Consider the following 20,654-nt stretch of genomic DNA (forward strand, 5'->3'; position numbering starts at 1 on the left):
TTAACAAAACTCATGACCATCATTCTCACAATAGAAGCAACTAAAGTTTTTTTTTTCTTTTTAATTCTAATGAAAAGGTAATTTAACTAAGAACAGGTGCTTGTTTCTTCCCTTTCTTGCTTCCACTGGCTGCACCACCCTTTTACCATTCTAGAGAGAATATCAGCTTGCTGTGTTCCCTTCCTGGTTAAGGCTCTTGATTAAATCCTCAAGTCTACTCCAGTTAGTGATCCCTCCTTTCTCCATTATTTTACACAGTATTGAATATGCATTGAGAGTTTTTCCAGCAGTTAAGAGAGCATCCAACACCTTCTCATAACTTGAAACATCTAGTTACAGTCTCTCTCTAAACCAAAATTTAACAACTTGAGAGCAGCAATAGTCTTCCCTTTCTCAGAAAGAATAGATAGAAGACAATCTAAATTGGTTGCACACACCCATTTTGCATCAGTAACTCATTCTTCCAAGGGCTTCTTCAACATGACCTCTCATGAGAAGAGCTTCTACGATCTTAAACACCAAGTCCATATGCTCCTTCACTCCCTTCTCCATCATACTCTTCATAACTCTGCTTGCAGTTTGAATCCTTCCATCTTCAAACAAACTCTCCATCACCGACTTGAATATGCCAGACTCAGGAAGATGTCCATCCTCGACCATACTGTCCAATGTTGTTTTAGCATCAGCAGGCTCACCTTTCCTTAAGTAGCTTTCGATGAGCAATTTGTATGCATCGCCATCTTTAGGCACCTCTCCTACCCATGGTCTTTAGAACTTCAAAAGCAAGACTGGGATTACCTTCTTTTGCATGCCCACGGTCAAATTATTAAATGCAGTAGGATCCAGAACACCCTTCTTCATCAATTGACGGAAAAAGACTTCTGCTTTTCCTGTCTGACCATGGTGGCATAGATACTGAATCATTGGATTATATGCATTAGCTTCTATCTGTAAAGAATTTTCTGGCCTCAGCACAATTTCCTTCTCAACAAGCTTATCCAGCAACTTGATTGCCCGATCAAACTCATTGGCCTTGCAAAAGTTCTCGATCAAGACACCATAATGACCAGTCTCTGTAGGAATACTCAATCGAATCATTGCCTTGAGCACATCAGCAGCTGCATTCAAATCGGATTTGCATTGACTATTTAACAGCTTGATGAAAATCGAATTATCCTTTGGTGCAACATACCCCTCCATCATTTCCTTCAAAATAGTCTTAGCCTCATTTGTCTTGACCGCGTCACACAATATGTTGTTGCATTAGTCTTTATACCAAAGGACTTCATCTCTTCAAACCATCTCAACCCGTCGTCAACTTGCTCCACTGCAACATACCCCTTTATCATGGTGGTGTAGCTGATTACTGTAGGGGCTAAGTTCTTCGCCTTCATCTCTACAAACAACTTCTCAGCTTCCTCCATTCTCTTGAACCGAGTATATCCATTAATCATTGTATTATAAGTCACAGCATTGGTGAAATGCCCCTAGTCTTCATATCTTCAAAACTGATTAGCAGTCTCGAGTCTCAGCGACAAAAAGAAGGCCCAAAGCATAATATTATAGGTATGACGAGTAGGTTCTATCCCTTCACTCAAAATCTTATTGAAATAACTTTTGGCCATCATATATCGACCACGTCGTAATATAACCTTAAAGAAAGCATCATAAGACTTGATAGTCTTGTTCACACCCAACTCCTCCATTTTCTGGAAAATTTTGACAGCTTCTTGAACTATTCCGGCTTCCCATAACTATCAATCAGAACAACAAAAAAATCATCATCCCACTCAACGCCCTTTTTGGCATGTCTAGAAGTATGCATCTGGCATGATTAAGCTTGGAAGCTCGACCTAAAATCTGAATGATCTTCATGTGGGCTTCACGGTCGTGGCGGATCAACCAGCCCGCTCCACCCACCGGAAGAACTGGAGAGCATGTTCGGAGTACTTAGCACCGTGGAGAACGTTATAAACTAATGAATGGTCGAATTTAGGGACTAAAGCACGGATGGAGTTCTGTAAGCGGGTTTTCCAAGCCCGGTTCTCCATCATTCTACAATAATGTCCTCTATTTTTTCAGGGTTCGAGTCTAACCTCGCGGGGTTCTGCTGGTGACGGCTACTTGTTCTTGCTGTTGAGGTGACGCATTGTTCAAATCTCGGGAGGTATCTTGGGTTGTAGTGAAGAATGCAAAGGGGTTGAGATTCTGGGATAAGCTCTAGGCTTCAGATTCACATGGTAACGCTAAGAAACAGAGAGGAAAGCCATTGAAGTTGGTAGAGGCGAAGATCCAGGGCAGAGAAATGTTGTAAGGATTAAGGATTTAAGAGAAGCTGAGCTTGTGGAGTTTAGGTTGGGCTCATAAGAACTCTAGATCTCTAAGGGCCAAACTTCATTGCCCAGAGACAACGGATAAATGCCCAATACCCTGCACTTTAACCTCCTTGGGTTTTTTCTCGCCCAGATAAGTACGTAATTATTTTTTATAGATAAAGATACATACTCTAATTATTAAAAATTATAAAATAGTCCTCCAATTATATGATATTATATTGTAAAGCCATCAACTATTAAAATTTATAAAATTGTCACTTAACTATTCATATATTTCAAATTTATCATTTTCCATTAAAATTTGACAGTCTTATGAGCTGAATATTAACATGTTATCTGTGATATGAATGTCTTTTGATATTTTGGAATTAGATTTTTATTATATCCTAATCAATAGGTTAATATTCGTCTCATATTACACTAATTTTTTTAACGAAAAGGATGATTTTGGAATATGAATAATTGGTTGACCAATATATAACTTTAATAGTCGGGATACTCAATAAAATAATGTCCTATAATCAGAGACCAATTTATAACTTTTAATAGTCAGGAGACCTAAAAAAATATCACCCTATAGTTGAGGGACTATTTGTGTACTTTACCCTTTTTTATATAGAAATAGAAACATTTAATTTTATTAAGAAAGAAAGCAAACATCGCAAACTAAACAGATATTCTTCCATAACTATCGTTACAAGAAACAACCTTGTTGATGGTAAGTTAAACATCTTGGTCACCATGTGGGTTTTACCTACAATACCATAACATGTAGGATGATTTGCAGGACCAGGGCCAGGAAGTTAAAGAAATGGAATCCGAACACTTGTGGCTATTATAATTGGGCGCTTAATCTTGGTTCCCCCAGCAGGACTGGGCATTGTAAAGTGGCTGATAGGCTTGGCTTCCTTCCTGAGGTTGATAAAATGTTCCGATTTGTCCTACTACTTCAGCATTCTATGCCAACATCTGTCATTTCTGGTAAAACATCTAAATGTGCAGTGCATATGAAAAATGAATATCCTCGTGTTACAAAGTATATTAGGATTCAGGACAGGTGAACAAGAAGCATGAATAATATCTGATTCCCATGGATTGCTTCTGTTAGGCTAGATGGATGGTTTTATTTCTAGCGCGGTAGCTGATATTAATAGCATAGTTTAACTGTTTTTGGAATTGTGTTGCAGGTGCTGTTACTAATTAAAGAGGTTACGGAAAGGAGGCAGCAGCTGCGCTATTCTGGGTTCATATATTTGCAGTTTTCACTATGGCAGGATGGATTATTTTGTATCTCAACATACTCTTCTAAAACCAGCAGTCGGGAGATTAGATGGAATCGTTTGACAGGCCAAGGCGCTTATGTCTTTTTGTGAGCCTGCAACAATGAATACTGCTGGTGAAGTTCTGTTTAGTTCGTTATGAAAGCTACACAATTTTAAACTATTTAGTAATAAATTTCAAGGCCTCCGTCGATGAAATTCCGAGGATTGACACCTAAATCAGGGAAAGAAATCTTGTTTATTCAATTTCAAATTCCAATTAAATTTTCAGCACAGAAATTAAGATAAAATAATATAAAATCTTGAAAATGAGGCTTTGCTGCTTCTCCAGCAACTTCTGGGAAGAAAGGTATTTGTGTTTCTGTTTATCCTTTCTTTGACCAAGATTAGAAAAGATGAAAGGGTAATCCTAGTGGGAAGAAAGTATTGTTTTCTGTTTATCCTTTCTTTGACCAAGATTAGAAAAGATGAAAGGGTAAATCACTTCCCTCACAAGTTCAGAAATTGGTTGTTTTGTTTTTATCATGTACGAACCCTTAAGAGCAAGTATCTCCTGCACCATCAAAATTTTCCCCCCCCCCCCCCACCCACCCACAAATAACAATCAATATAATATTACAATGAAAAACAGCTCAGACATTTCAGCATTCGTAAGTAGTCATCCATTCATTTAAGCCAACTCAGTTACTCATGATCAATCAAAGCACAGAGAACAGAAAAAAATAAAAAAAAATCTTTGCGTAAGCACAAGCACACTTGAGGGGAAATTATAATCATATCCAATTCTGCTATCAAGACCAGAAATTGAGATAAAAACATACAACAAACCAAAATATTGATAAAAACTACCATAATAATGTGGAAATGCAATGGCAAGGGTGGCACTCAACAATTCGCAGTGAAGTTAGAATATGAAGGCTTAAGTTGAAACGTGGGGGAAGGGTAATTACCCACCAGATTACTGAAGCTTCTCAAAAGAGAGACCACCATCTCCGGCCTCTGCTGCCCCATTGGTTTAGTGATGATGTATTCAAAACCTGAATTTGATACTGGCCCCATGAAGATAGATTGCAATCACCTATTGATCCTCTTCTTCCAATTAGTGGCTTGCCTAACCATAAGACCAGAACAACACCAATAATACCAGAAATGGGAGCAGCAGCACAAATAGCCAGTCTCTGCTACTCTCCCTGGCAGAGCAACTGATGGTAGGATCCCACATGTGCACATCATGTAATTCATGGACCAAGTTCGCAAGAGTCATCTGCTTTCCACTTCATCAGAATCCTCAGATGAACTATCTTCACTAGCATTTTGCCGCTGGATTTCATGATCTCCATCCTATTATTCATGTTGCTTCCCCTCTTCATCATCTTTGTCATCAGCAGGAAGCTCATAGCGGCAAAGGGGACATGAATTCCGTGCACTCAACCATGGCAAGATACAAGAAGGATGATAGACGTGAAGGCAAGGAAGCTGATTACTTCAATGCCAACAGGCAAAACATCCTTGCAGATTGCACAAGCCAAACCATCAGAGTTCTCATGTCATCACTGACAGCACACTAGGCAGATTATGCACAAAAAATGAAGATGCAGGAGGTGCTCCTCTTTCTAGAACCCATCAATCTCAGTCAGATGGTCAAGCAGATGGTAAAAGCCAGCTCTGGAGCGACGCAAATTAAAAACAGGGAGAGTGGTTTCATTTGGATTTGAAGAAACAAATTTAGAAGTCCAGTTCTGGATATAGTATGTCCAACCACATATTATTCAGCATCTGCTTTTTCCCACTCACCATCTTCGTCTCCTTCACCATCTTCAGGTTCATCCTAGATCCATTGGTTCAAACCAGCATGCATTGGATCAATATCAGTCTCACTATCACTGTTAGTATCACTCCTCTCAGCTTGAACGAATATTTTTGTATCCAAGAAACTGTGTCCATCCATAGAAGCATCCGAGTCCCCTCCATAAGTAGTGAAAGATATTGCATCACTATCACCCCGAAAACCCCTGTACCGACCGAAACTAACATTTGATTCACTCTCACCATAAAAGGAATCCAGGTTATCCAAACCATCACTTTCAGAATCAGAGATAACACACCCCCATCTTCTCGAACCACTAGGAGTTGTGCGTGAACTACTACGTCGAAAGGACCTTGCACTGGAACCACCATCCATAATTTGATCCTCAGAGCCAGAGACAGTAGATCAGTTCTGCCTCAACGAATTAATCATTTGCGAGAACTGTTGGGAGAAAAGATTTTCAATTGATTCAGAACTGCTTTCCCGATTCCTTCTTCTTCTTCTTCGAGGCTGTCGTCTTCTATTAGACTCTTGAGGAGGTGTACCGAGATCCTCAAGCAACAAAAATTTGCAGTCTCCACAGAGACCAACGGTTTCAAGATCGAATGTTGCCTCATATTCAGGTGCAAGACTTCTCCGGCATAGAGTACACAAAGCTGGCAGGCCAGAGTGATCTCCAACCAATCCACCACCCTCCGCGTGGCCAGGAGCAGGAGGCAAGAACATCAAATGTCATCCGTCAAAGAAGAAAATGGATCAAGCAAAAGGAAACTGAAAAGAATAGAGAAGGGTTAACAAAAGAACAGGCAAATGTCATTGGAACCACAGCAAAAGAATATAATAAATCCCTCCCTATGCATTAGTAAGAGATAAATTGAGAAATAGGGCTCAAAAGGAAGGAAAATTAAAAGGGACAGAAAACTCCTGATAACAAAATATAAAATCAGGAAAAAAATAGCTAAAGCAGGAAACTTAGTGGGATTAACTGGAAAGGATTAAAAGGGGGTGAATTGTAGCAAGCGAAGAAGAGGAGCACGAAAACGCATTCAAAGCATCATTCTTTGACACAGGAGGGTGCATTGCGACGAATATGTCTTTTTTGGGTATTAACAGTGAAATTCTAATAATTACCAGCAAAATACAAAAAACGGTTGCTAACAATTAAGTGATTAATTAATATTCAGAAAGCTTAATAAATCTCTAAAATTGAACAATTAAAAATGCAGAAATCATAGTTGCATACATTAAACAGATAGAAAATTACCGGATGAGGGTGGAAAGCCTCGATCTCCAGAAAGGGAAAAATAGCAAACGAAACAACAAAGAAAGCGGAAGAAAGGGGATTAGGGAAAGGCGAAAGCAGAAGCTATTGGGACTCGGTGATTATTAGGCACTGCACAAAGCACCAATGTGGGATGAAGAAGAGAGCCAATCAAGTAGGCATCCCTTTTAGATGAGTTCGTCCCGCATCCAATTCTCAAAGGCAGCGGTCAACCGTCAACGCCCACCACGCATCGCACCGCGCCTACCCGTTCTATATATTTTTCCTTTCAGGTGATTATTAAATACGTCAGTTTCCCTCATGTTTTGTCAATTAAATGGCTTTAAGTTTTATACTCGTTAAAATTTCAAAATAAAAGTGTCCTTTACAAAAAATAGTACTAATTTCCAAACATATATTTATTAACATTAAATTTAATCAAATAAAATATTATAGTAAAAAGATTAATCAATATTTTTTAGACCATGCAAATATATTCCAATAAGTATATAATACTATTTTTAATTGTTATCTTAAATTTTAACTAGAACAATAGTTATATTGGAAATCAATCTACTGAACTTTATAAATAAGTTAGTTTTAATAGGAAAGCAAAGGGTACAGTTATAATCAATTATTATTCAATTATGTTTACATATAAAGTAAATAATTATGAATTCGAATTCATGGCTTGTAAAAATATCAACCATATTAACATTCTATCTAATGATTTATTCTTTTTTTAATATAAAACAACTTAAAAATGATAATAAGATTATGAATATTTGTGGGATTGAGATAAGAGCTTAATGTTACTAACACAAAGGCGGAAGAAGGAAGATGAATTTGAGATTATGATATCTTTGTTTACATCAACAAAAGTTGATGCCGATGGAATTGGGATAAAAGTCGAGCAGACATAGGTGTAAGCTGTAATGTAAATGTGTGTCGTGTCCCAGGGTTTCTTTGGAACCTAAGAAGAAGAAACTCAAGTATTATTACCACCAAAAGGTCAGGCAGGCACGGGGGGAGGAATGCATTTTCCTAGTCTGGAAGATTCACCATATCTCTCTCATAAACAGACACAGCTGTATGTATGTACCTCTTACTATATACACATATTACTAAGGTGTTTGATCATAACAAATCCCCTCTTGGAATGGACAGCTCAAGGTGGGTTTCTGTTTCTCATGGCATGGCAGAGATGCAAGCCTCACCTAATTTGATTTGATTTATGGCAGTAGAAAAGGAAGAATTTCCAAGTGGAAGCAAGGGCCGAGGAGGAGGAGCCCGCGTTTATCTGTTGCATTGGATGCTTGTAACTCACAGCAATCGGATCCTATTGCCACACAGGCAATGGCCAGTGCCAGCAAAACAACAAAACCAAGACCTCTTCAACATGTGGCTGCACCCTCTTCGTACCAGGTGCTGTCACCCATGCTATCAAATTTTAAGAATACATTCTTCAAATCAACCAAGAAATTTATGCTTTACTTTTAACTTATAACTAGTTTTGTGATGGCAAAAGCAGCCTGACACCAAATGATAAAGGCTTCCCTCAACTTTAGTCACACATAGCATAGCACTTGTTTTAATGATACTTGTTTCTATTTTGTACTCGAAATCCTGAGGCAGTCTAGCTAAAATGTGAGTTGATTTATGGTGCTTGTAAGTTTATCCAAAATGTTAAAAGTTTCAAAGTTTGGCAACCAACTTTGGAAAATGTTTTTTCAAAGTTTGGTAAATGTTTCTTTGAAAAATGTTTTTCAAAGTTTGGTAAAATTTTTGGTAGATGTTTGTTGAAAATAGGAATGGGTAAATTCACTTTAGTCATTGCACTTTAGGGTATTTTCAAAGATTAGTCCTAAGTTTCTACTATAAATACCCTTACCCATTTAGCTTCAAAATCATCCCAAAACATTTATTTCTTCCTATACTAGAGAGCTTTCTTGTGAGTAGTGAGTGTTTTGTAAACACCTGTAAATTTTCTCTTTTAGTAAAAGATCTGCAGCAGCCCGGAGACGTAAGCACAATTGGTTGAACTTCGTTATCAATTTTTGGGTATTATTTTTCCGCTTTTATTTCGCATTCTCATTAATCTGGTTATAGGGAAATTACTTGTACTCGGTTTATTTTCCTAACAACTGGTAATCAGAGTTTTTGGTTGTGAATTTTGTCAAATTTTCTGCGAGGTTACTATTCATTACTATTCACGCGAATAGTGAATTTCATGAATAGTGAAATTCGGTCGGCGATACGAGTTTGTCGACGGTGGTGTTCTAATACACGGTGATTCGCAAGAATTGTCAGAAACGATCCAAACGAAGCCAGATTCGAGTGGGAGCGATGGCTGCAGACGAAGGGAAGGTGAAAATTGAAAAGCTCGATGGTGCGGACTTTGGCTTTTGGAAGATGCAGATTGAAGATTTTTTGTACCAGAAAAATCTATATCAACCTCTCTCAGGAAAGCAACTAGAGGGCATGAAGGATGAAGATTGGGCTCTTCTCGACAGACAAGCCCTCGGAGTTATCCGACTGACCTTATCCCGCAATGTTGCTTTTAACATAGCAAAGGAAAAGACCACGACGGGTCTTATGGCGGCTCTCTCCAGTATGTACGAGAAGCCATCGGCCTCAAACAAAGTTCATTTGATGAGGCGATTATTCAATTTGCGGATGGCGGAAAGGGCATCGGTGGCACAACACCTAAATGAACTCAACACAATCACAACCCAGTTGAGTTCAGTGGAAATCGAGTTCGATGATGAAGTTCGAGCTTTAATTCTCTTATCATCTCTACCAGACAGTTGGAATGCTACTGTTACAGCAGTCAGCAGTTCGTCGGGAAACAGCAAATTAAAATTCGACGATGTTCGGGATCTGGTATTGAGTGAAGAAATTCGACGAAGAGAATCGGGTGAAGCATCAACCTCCTCAGCCTTGCACACGGAGTCTAGAGGGAGAACTTCAGAAAGAAATTCAAATCGTGGCAGATCAAAATCCAGAAGGGGCAAATCAAGAACAGGAAATAAAGATTTTACCTATTATAATTGCGGCAAGAAGGGTCACTTCAAAAGAGATTGCCGAGCACCGAAGAAAAATACCGGCGCACAGGAATCTGCCAACATGACGGAGGAGACAGGTGATGCCATGATTTTAAGCGTCAACAGTCCGATTGAATCATGGATCTTGGATTCAGGGGCATCTTTCCACTCCACCCCATGCCGAGAAATCATGGAGAACTATGTCAGTGGTGATTTTGGGAAGGTTCATCTAGCTGATGATGAAACCTTGAAGATCGTCGAAAAAGGAGACATCCGACTAAAACTGCCAAACCAGACCACCTGGAAGCTGACAGGAGTGAGACATATTCATGGCCTCAAAAGAAATCTGATTTCTGTTGGACAGCTTGATGGAGAAGGATATAGTACAACTTTTTCAGGCTGTGAATGGAAGATTACCAAAGGAGCACTCGTCATTGCTCGTGGTAAGAAGACCGATACTCTCTATGTAACCTCAAATTTAGAGAATATCATTGCAGTAGCAGATGCTGATGGAAAATCAAACCTATGGCACCAAAGGCTCGGCCATATGAGCGAGAAAGGAATGAAGATACTTCTGTCAAAAGGGAAGCTGCCGGATCTAAAGATTGTAGATGTCGGACTATGCGAGGATTGCATCTTTGGAAAACAAAAGAAAGTCAGTTTTACAAAGATTGGCAAGACTCCCAAGGCAGAAAGGTTAGAATTGGTTCATACTGATGTATGGGGACCATCCCCTGTTCCATATCTTGCAGGCTCACTATATTATGTCACCTTCATCGATGATTCAACGAGGAAGGTGTGGGTTTATTTTCTGAAGAAGAAATCAGAAGTCTTTGATACCTTCAGAAAATGGAAGGCCATGGTGGAAAATGAGACTGGTTTAAAAGTCAAGCGGTTGAGGTCTGACAATGGAGGAGAGTACAGAGACAATAGTTTCAGAGATTTCTGCGCAAACAATGGGATCAAGATGGAGACAACAGTTCCCATAACACCGCAGCAGAATGACGTAGCAGAGCGCATGAACAGAACTCTGAATGAACGTGCCAGAAGCATGAGGATATATGCCGGATTGCCCAAATTTCTATGGGCTGAAGCTATCAACACTGCAGCTTACCTGATCAACCGTGGGCCCTCAGTTCCTTTGGATGGCGGAATACCAGAGGAAGCTTGGAGCAAGAAAGAAATAAACCTTTCACACTTAAGAGTGTTTGGTTGTACTTCTTATGTACACATAAACTCTGCTGAAAGAAGTAAACTTGATGCCAAGTCCAACAAATGCGTCTTTGTTGGTTACGGTGGTGATGAGTTCGGTTACCAGTTTTGGGACTACAAAAATCGAAAGATCATCATAAGCAGAGACGTCATTTTCAATGAAAATGTGATGTACAAAGATAGGTCAACCGCAGAATCAAGTAATACCGAAGCTTTCTAGCATCTTAATTCTTCTCTTTCTCAAGTAACATGGTTCATTGTTTTTTGTCAGACCATCCCACTTCCCGGGTTGGAAATAGCCCAAAATTACATGATGATAAAGCAGCCTACCCTAGTATTGAGATTTTCAAGCCTTCCATCATTTTCAAATTTTAATTACTCTAATACAAGATCATGCCATCTACAGAATGGATGCCAGAGAAACGTATACTAGAGCATATTATTGACATTTTACAAAGGTATGAGTTGTTGAAGAGTCGCTACCAAAAAGTAGTAGATTTGCACCGAAAGAGATTGCCAAATTTAAAATAATCTTCGCATGAATAATATATTGATATTTGGACCTCATCTTTCTTATGTTAGGAGAGACACCTATGAAATATTTGCTGAACCTGTTGACCCTGAAGAGGTATGCAATTAGTAGTCTATCTCTCTTTTCATATACTGTGCTAATGGCTGTTGCAACCATGACAAGGTTGAGGATTACTACGAAATCATTAAAAAGCCTATGGACTTTGGCACGATGAGAGCTAAACTTCATGAAGGAATGTATACAATACTTCAACAATTTGAGGTATATCTGTTAAATGTCATTTGGCCACAATCATGTGAACCCTAGCTTATCAATTTCTTGGTTTAGATTCAGATGGCGTGATAAGTTTGAGTTAAACTATGTATGAAACATTATGTGGGGTTTTGTTGCTGATGGTGAGTGTTTGTGCAGCATGATGTAAATTTAATTCCCCGAAATGCAATGCAATTTAATTCCCCAACAACAGTATACTTCAGACAGGTACTAGTATGAGTATCAGCTAAGAATCCTATGCCACAATATCTAAATCATTCTTACCACAAAATGAATGTCTGCCTTTTTTTTACGGGCTCGAGCCATTTATGAACTAGCAACAAAGGCCTTAAGTTGTCTTAAAACTGACCCAGAGAAATTTGGATACAAAACGAAGAACTACTAGAAGGCTCATGTGTGAAGCCAGAGCTCCATCAACAATTTGAGACCCAATATAAGGACCAATGCATCATCTTCAAATCATTATGGGTCGTCAACATTCTGGGTCTGCTACTGGTTTTGATGCAAGAAACTCTAATAGGGAATTCTTTTAAAACATATGCCACTTGGATTATTGCTTTTAAAACAGACTGAATTTAACCCATGGTTCTGTAACAGGTGCTATAAATGGTAGGAGAAATAATTACGGTGAAGTAGAAAGACGCTGTACCTATACGCCTTGGATGTCTGATAATGCATCCACCGACTCAAAACCACTAAACTGACTGGCCCCAAATGGGATATTGCTGTGCTGTAGAATACTATGCCCATTTCTTGACTGAAAAAGTTGTGCTTGTAGCTTGATCGGCAGGATATCAGTTACAGAGAAAGCTTAATTTTGTTTGTTAAAGACTTGGGACCAACAGCTCAAATGGTTGCCAGGCTGAAGTTGGCTAGTGTTTCTCAGCAACCTGAATGTCGAAATCCTATTCTACGTAGAGAATCTGTAAATATATTTGGTCATCTTCATAGTCATGGTGGGAATAGCAGTTATAAAGTTGATGGCAAGGGTGAAGAAGCAGTAGATGTTTTTGGTTGTGACAGAGAACTGGAGAAAAGCAATCATCAGGGTGAGTTGGAGAATATGTTGGACCAGAGGTGGAGAAAAGGGTTCATATTTGATTTGCCATTTCTGAAGAAGCGGCTTCATGAGATTAATTCAGTGACAAAATCATAATAAAGCTTTTCATAGGCTTGGAATTTGACGGTGAAACATTCAATACAAACACTGAATTAAGTATTATTTGTAAGTAGGGATATTTGATTGGTGTGATAGTGTGATTCAAGCCATCAGCCATGCAAATGGACATGTGATTATTAAATTTCGGGTAAACTACTTAGTTGACTACTTAACTATTTATCCTTTTACTTTTCCATCAATCTTTTAATTTTTTCAATCACACCACATAACTATTTAATTGTTTCAATCAAGCCACTAACCGTTAACAGTGACGAAAATGAAGAAGTGGTCGTTAAAAACTACTACTCATTTGACCACTTAATTATTTAATTGTTTTAATCAAGCCATATAACTATAATTATGACAATTCCTTTTAACTGTCACGCATCATTTCCATCAACAGTTAACGGCTAGTGGCTTGATTGAAATAATTAAACAGTTAAGTGGTGTGATTGAAAAAATTGAAAGATCTATGATAAAAGTAAAAGGGCTAAATAGTTAAGTTGTTAACTGAGTAATTTATCCTTAAATTTAAGATTTATATTATCGATGCTTTGCTTCATTTTCACTTTTAAATTTCTTCTTTTTGGTTTTAAATTTTATTTAATGGGTCAAGCTAAGCCTACATGGCCACAACATTACATTATAAATGACATCTATTTCTCTCTTCTGCTTTTTCTCTAAAGATTTCTATGTGCCTATTAATAGCAGGTTCGGTTTTCTGTATTTTCCCTCTCGTCTAATGGCTGCGAGGACTCAGTAAATGATTCCATAGATTTCTGGGGTGTTCTTGCTCGGAAAGCCAAATACATTCTTGATGATGATGATGACATACCTCACGACTTTGAAACGCTTGGTACAGTGGGATCATCGCATATGTTAGATGCTTCAACAGCTTCTCAGGTGAGTGTCTTTATTGCTTCATACCTATCGCTATCGCTGAAGAATTGCCATTTTTTCAAGTGCTCCTTTTTTTATTGAATTGATTGATTATGTTCCTTGAAATAATGACCATCCAGCTCAGTTGGTAGAGCACAAAGTTCTTAACCTTGAGGTCGTGAGATCGAGTTTCATAGAGGACGTTTCACAATTCGGAGCTTTCTTACGAAAGCTGCGTTGGGAGCAGTCTATTATTTTACCTCCCCTTACCCCATTAGATATGGGAACAAAGGACAACCATTTTATTGATTATATTCCTTCTCAATAGCAGAAGCAACAACCAGCTGAGGGCTATAGAAGAATGGACTATCCCTACAATACAAAGGGGGTCTGGATAGGCTTACCACTTCCCTTCATATTGGTGACTCTTTCGAAGAGGCTTTAGAGGTAAGACGAAAACCTTTTCGGACAGGGATTCTGTTATCCTTCTCAAACTCAACGCCTTCTTTTCTTTCCTAATTACTCTGTAATATGTATGTAGCTCTTCTTGTTTGTTTATATTTGTTTAAGCTATGAAGATTTCTGCACCAGATATCCAACACTTGAAATATTCAAAGGAAAAATCCATTAGTTCATTGGTACAAGCAATTGAATAGCGTTAACTAATTAATGGTGATTGTGTTTGTAATAATAATGAATGCTGGAAATCAGATTTGACTGCAACTGGAGACATTGTTGGCAGAAAAGGGCGCATGAGTATAACAAACTCAGCATGCAGGATGTTGTGTACTTAGATGAGGGGGGGCTGAACAACCTATACCAGTTGCTTATCCCCTCAACATCCCTGAGGTGGAAGCTACCCTTCTTCTAGTACAAGCCCCGGCCCCGGCCAGCAGCCAACACCAACAAAGGAAGGAAGCAAAGGATGCCGTCTCCAACTCCAATATCCATGGCCCACCTGTTGGTAGCAAGGATGGATGCACTTGCAATGCAACAACAGCTCCACTACTCTCCTTTCTCAGATTTAGTATCACCCTTTTTATTTATTTTACATGATTTGTATACGGTGTATGTTCAACCCTTCTGTAACATGTTCTTTGTAGTTTTCTGCTTTTGACTCTTATTCTTATTTAGTCGTTATAGGATGGATGAGACAGGGAAGGAGCCCATTTCACCCCAAAAGATTCTTTCCTTCCTTCCATGATTAAATAATAAAAAACAAAATATGTTTTCCATTTTTCCAGAGCAAATTTAGTTGTTCCCTATCCGTAAACTCTTTACTAGCTTATATGAGCATACCACGTCAAAAATCACAGTTCAAATCCGGAAAGTGTAGTACAATAGCATTGGCATTTAAACTGAAATTGGAAATAACATTAGCTAGAAACATTAGCAATTGAGTTATATGAATATATTGCACTTTAAACATAATTGTTCTAGAGAACTTGAAAGCCAGAAATCATTAAAATAACCATGAGAGCAGTGACATATACTGAGAAGGCCAACTCCTTGTGTTTGCCCATTAGATAGTTACATTCAATTCAAATTCAACCCTTTGACATTACAACATAGACGTCCCATTCTTTACGTCTTTCCAACCAGTTGTTTTGGTTCAACTTCTTGGTTAAATTCACTCAGACAAGGCATGGCAAAACCAAACTTACCCCTCTAGATGATGATGAGGAATGTTGATGTTGACACTGGTTCAGAATACGGCTGCTTTGGATAAAGTACATTTTTTTTATAAAGTGGATAAAATACATTTTAACATCCAAGCAGGTAAGGATTCCATGATTTCGATTGAACCCAGCAATGAAATCAGAATATCTGAAAAAACAAACTAGTAGATCCGTCACCAAATGACCTCAGATCTGCAGGTTTAACCAACGCCCTGCACAAAGGGCAAGTTCTTTCCCTCTCAAACCTGGACAACACAATAGATCTGCATAAATAAACCAAATAAACTAGTGCAAACACAAATCCCAAACTATGGGAAACTAACCACTCAGACACGCAATCTTCACAAAATATGTGTTTACAGCGTAGTAGTATAGGAGCATGCATCTTCTCTTGGCAGATAGCACAGAGGTCCCCCGCTGCATTCACCTAAAACATCACAAGAAGTGACTAGTTATAAAAACCCAACTTTTCTTTCTTAAAAATTAGTACGGAAAAGAAACATTCATTGTAAATAACAGCCTTGCTTCATTTTTTAAATGCCAACCCAAAATGAGTTGCTGCTAAGGCACACCAACCAATTATAGCCTTGATATGTGTAGAGAAATCAACTCAAGGTAAGCACACAACATTTACCAATTAGAGCTCCAGAACCCTTAATATGTGTAGAGAAAAAAGGGCGGTACAAAGATCTAAGATGAGAAATAGTGGATCAGTTGTGAATGTGAGATACAAATATAGGATAGCTATAGAAAAGAAAGATATTGATGCATCTAGAGAGAAAAAGAAGCAACGGCAAGAGCTTTATCTAAGTCTTCCATTTTTCACTTTCTCTAAACATAATGCTTTTGAGTTTCTCGTATGCTATAAATATCAATAAGAACATTTCTTTTGGTGACTTCCTGTTGGCTTGCAAGAAAATAGGCACCTTAAATCTATTTATATATACATGTTCAGTTCAGCAACCCAAAATAAATCCAGACTACCTGCTCTGATGTTGCATAAGCACCATAATGCACCTCTTTACGAGATAATGCCTTCAATGCAGCAAAGAAAGATTGCACCTGAAAATTGACAACCATGATAGGGGCAAATCTTAGAAAATTGACAAGCAGAGACCCATTTTTCAAATGAACAGTAAATTTATAATGACTTCAAAAAAGTACTGCAAAAACATTTTAATAGAAAAACAAACCTTCTCAACAACAGATGTCAGCTTGAAGGTTAAGTACAACCCTGTCATTAGTGATGAAAAGAGGCTTCCATAGTCTTTGTTTAAGAAGAAACGGTACCAAACTGGAGTTGGAAGTAAGGCACGGTAAAGTAGCATCATATATTCAACCAATGTTAGCATTTGACCCTGGAAATATGCATCTCTAAAGTCAGTATGAAGGAGAATATAGCTATATATGTTAAGTTCTAAATTGTAGAAAAAGCCACCAATATAACAGATTGTTCTTGATCAAATTTCTTTTTCTACTAGCATCATTGTTTTTCTATACTTTTTCTTTTTTTACCTCACAAAGTTTCAATACTCAATACTTCATGCATAAACATATATATAGACATGAATTCTTGGCTATTTATAAATATTCTAGTCCACTAAAACGTGTGCTCACCTGCTTCCGGTAGTTTCTGCCTCTACAGTTCTTGTAATACATTAACAGAAAGCACTTTAAAACCATTGCTTCCTGTCGAACTAAAGTATCTGAAAGAAGCCAGAATCATAACACCACATAAATGAAGAAGGCAAAAATAATCCACAGATCACAATAGAAATGGGCAAACAAGCATCTTGAACATAAGGGCAACAGAAAGAGATGGAGCAGCTTTTGTATGCATGCACATGGAAGGATTCATAATATGCTGCATCATGTATGAATTATCACTCATTTGGATACAGATGATATTCCTAAAAGTGCTCAATTTAGAAGGAAATGTAAGCAGCATTCACTAACCCAAGCAACAAACTTATATGGGAGACACACCTATAAGGAAAATTTCTATAAAGCATCTACTTTAACAAATAAAACCATATGAATCTTACTTCAGCCATTTATTTTGACAGAAAAGAATAAGATTGCTGTTGAGTGTTGTATACGGGGAAGGTGAATTTGCAATAGACATTGTATAAACACAAAGGGATGCCAAACCATCTCCATAAATTGCAGTGCAATTGATAAACATATTAGTGGAAAACAACTCACCATTAACCATGATAATAAAAATAGCATGCCAGAAAGGTGGAATATATTTTGGGGGAAGCATCACTAATGGATATAAAAGATCATCATTCCAATACCACCAATAGACAGCCATCACATGGAGCGTGAAAGCAAGACAGAAGCCAGTCAGAACAGATATTTTCCTCTCCCCCTGCAGCCACAACCAGAAGGCATACTTAAATTATTTTCTTAAGATGATAAAAGAACTTTTCCAAGTACTGGTTTCTGATCAAACATGGGACTGAAAATAAATATAAGACAGTTTTTATCACCTTCAAAGCGGTTTGTTTCCGTAAAATGTCATTAGACTTGAACATGACAGCAGCAATCCAAATTGTAACAAAGAAACCTGAAAATCTTTGCAGAAGGCAAATGTCATTAAGTTGAAATGAACAGTACTTCAGTTTGAGAAGGTATAAGACAGAAAAAGTTCCTTTTAACCTTGTAGCAGCCATAAAAACCAAATCAGAGTTCCTCTCTCCACACCTCATGTAGTCCATCAAATTAGTAGTTAGGCAGTTGCAAGTTTGAGACATAAATTATTACAATATGAAACTTAAAAGGCACAAAGAACACTCTATAGGTTTGGATCCTTGTATTGCTCTATCGGAAATGCATAAGCCAAGCACTTCACCAATCAAGGCTAGTAGAACAACACCAATAAGCTTCTAAAAGATGAAACCAATGTTCATCAACTATTCCTCCAAAGGAGCTTTCTTCGTGCAAGTATAACATTAAATACAAGTAAATACTTGGTGTAAAAAAATTACAGAAGTTGTCGAGAAGCATAGAAGGAAAAGCAAGAAGACATGCACTTAAATTCTCAATAACAGTTAAAGCCCAAGTGCCCAACTCCATGAACATTTGCAAAATGCATAAGCACACTAACAACAGAATATTCCCAAACATCAAAGATTCAAACTATCTAAATGCTGATGCTATTTAACAGATATTCTGAAACAAAATTTTGAAATTATATTGCTAGAAGCAAATCTAGAAAAAAATTAAGAAAATGAGATGCGTCACCTTGCAAATGTTGCCGGATAAAAACAACCAAGAGAAGCAAAGAAAAGGGCAGAACTTGCTCTATCCACCTAGCAGCCTGCTGAATGTCATATCTTTGGTAGGAGGAATCTCTGTTATTATTGACTCCAGACCCACTCCCATCCCCAGATTCTGCATCAGCACTAACACTCCCACTGGACGAAGAGTAGGAAACACCTTCACCTTCTCCAGTAGCCACCCCAAGATCGCTGCTCCTGGAGTTCCCTCCTTGACCATCAGATGTTCCCAACCCCAGAAACACCTCGCTCTGAGGAGTAACTTCCCTGAGTTGGCCAACCACCATACCAGAGGCATCCCTATCGCTCTCATGTTGGTCTTCTGCCCCAATTATCCTAATTGCAACATGTCCATTGTTGGGAAGGGAAGAAGTGGAATTTTCTACATTTGGATTTGGGATAAGAGGGGATTCTTGGTGAATAGAACGTGATGTACGGAGAAGGCCTGAGTACTCTAACAAGGCCGAAATAGGCACTTGGATTATATTCGAAGCCGACAATATTCTATGTCTTCTTGAATTAGAAGAACCGCCACCGTATGCGTCTGAATCCGTACCAGAAGCGTCCATTTGCGGCGATGATGATGGTGATGATGAGGATGCCTAGCCCTAAGCGATCATTTCATGATATAAATCAGAATTTCAATTTTTATTTTTTTTCAATTCGGGATATACCAAGAAAACCTAAACAAATGACAAGACACAATCTTACGTTCATTGAACAAAGGGATGAATAAGACGTACATGATACCGGGCTTACCTTAATGAAAAAAATAAAATCCGAAATGAAAAGAAGCAAAATACCTTAACCCTATTGTCGGAGTCAATAGTAAAGAAAGCGGGAAGGTTTGACTGAATCTGGGCTCAATCGAGGACGACCAAAGACTGATCCTCCTATTGTTAAAAAATGCAGAGAGAGGATAAAAATCAGATCTTTCTTCTTTCCTTTGTCTTCCAATTGTTTGTTTGGTTTACGTCCTCGGTTTTCTTCCTCTCTTTTTTTTCCCTTCTCGCTCGCGCGAGGGCAGACAAACAGCGATAGTGAGAAAAAAAATTAGTCAACTTTATTTATATTTATATATCCTGTGAATAGGGTCACCTAAATTTTTTATATACATTTCTTTCTTTAAATATATCTTCCATATATCTTTTAATTAGAGATAATATTATACGGAACATATATAAATTATTTTAATCTAGGGCAAACTACGCCAATGGTCACTAAAGTATGAGTTAGTAATAGTTTTCACCAGTGATGTTTCAAAAGTTACAAATTGATCACTAATATTATCGTCTATTACAAATCAGTCACTCTCTGTTAACAACCGTGGGCGTAATGGAAATCCCAGTTGGACCGTTCAACAGTTCTATCGCTATAGTTTGTATCTCATACCTCTCTTAGTCTTCTACTAAGAGCCTCGTCGTGAGTGTACAAATATAGGGTCTCTAATCGCAATATCAAAACAATAACAAAATGCAATAAACATGATACAAATCCAAACACAATATATATATAGCTATATATTTTAGCACTGCCATCAATTCACGGAAGTGCCTTAGCACTGGTACTGAAGTGTCTCGACACTGATACAAAAGTGCATTCACACTGATTCAAATGTGCATTCTCACTGATACTAAAATGCCTTAGCATTATTGATACATATACATACCTTAGACGATCGTCGTGCATACAAGTAGCTCGGTGTCCTTATTGTTTCCCAAGCAGCAAACAAAGGCATAAGTCTTATGGAATCTTACCTCATAAGGTTATATGGTTATCACACATATCTTATTATTATCTTATTGTTATCTTGTTATTATTATCATTTACAACAAAAGTAGGTGAAAACGCTACCTCACTTAGTAGTATTTTGACCGTTCTCTCTCTTAGAATGTTATGCAAAAGCTT

The 20,654-nt window shown here is 38.0% G+C and overlaps 1 protein-coding gene and 2 pseudogenes across 5 annotated transcripts; all 3 read right to left on the reverse strand.

Moving 5' to 3' along the window:
* Positions 1-67: 67 nt before the first annotated feature.
* On the reverse strand, positions 68-2,270 carry LOC120115220 (annotated as a pseudogene).
* Positions 2,271-4,552: 2,282 nt separating this feature from the next.
* LOC120115232 lies at positions 4,553-6,149 on the reverse strand (annotated as a pseudogene).
* Positions 6,150-15,534: 9,385 nt separating this feature from the next.
* LOC120115221 (E3 ubiquitin-protein ligase RNFT1-like) lies at positions 15,535-19,685 on the reverse strand. Of its 5 annotated transcripts, none has more exons than XM_039135985.1 (9): positions 19,550-19,685; positions 18,712-19,354; positions 17,958-18,034; positions 17,668-17,836; positions 17,080-17,168; positions 16,656-16,820; positions 16,447-16,524; positions 15,786-15,889; positions 15,535-15,707 (listed from the first exon to the last, which is right to left on the reverse strand). In XM_039135985.1, exons 2-9 carry the CDS (start codon positions 19,313-19,315, stop codon positions 15,602-15,604), a joined length of 1,392 nt encoding a protein of 463 aa, XP_038991916.1. In that variant the 5' UTR covers positions 19,316-19,354; positions 19,550-19,685; the 3' UTR covers positions 15,535-15,601. The 5 variants fall into 5 exon arrangements, with proteins under 5 accessions (XP_038991916.1, XP_038991915.1, XP_038991917.1 ...); XM_039135984.1 differs by having other exon boundaries at positions 18,712-19,429; XM_039135986.1 differs by lacking the exon at positions 19,550-19,685 and having other exon boundaries at positions 16,480-16,524; positions 18,712-19,488.
* Between the last annotated feature and the right edge of the window lie 969 nt (positions 19,686-20,654).

The sequence above is a fragment of the Hibiscus syriacus genome, unplaced genomic scaffold (genome assembly GCF_006381635.1).
Source record: "Hibiscus syriacus cultivar Baekdansim isolate YM2019G1 unplaced genomic scaffold, ASM638163v2 tig00110259_pilon, whole genome shotgun sequence".
Lineage (NCBI taxonomy): Eukaryota > Viridiplantae > Streptophyta > Magnoliopsida > Malvales > Malvaceae > Hibiscus > Hibiscus syriacus.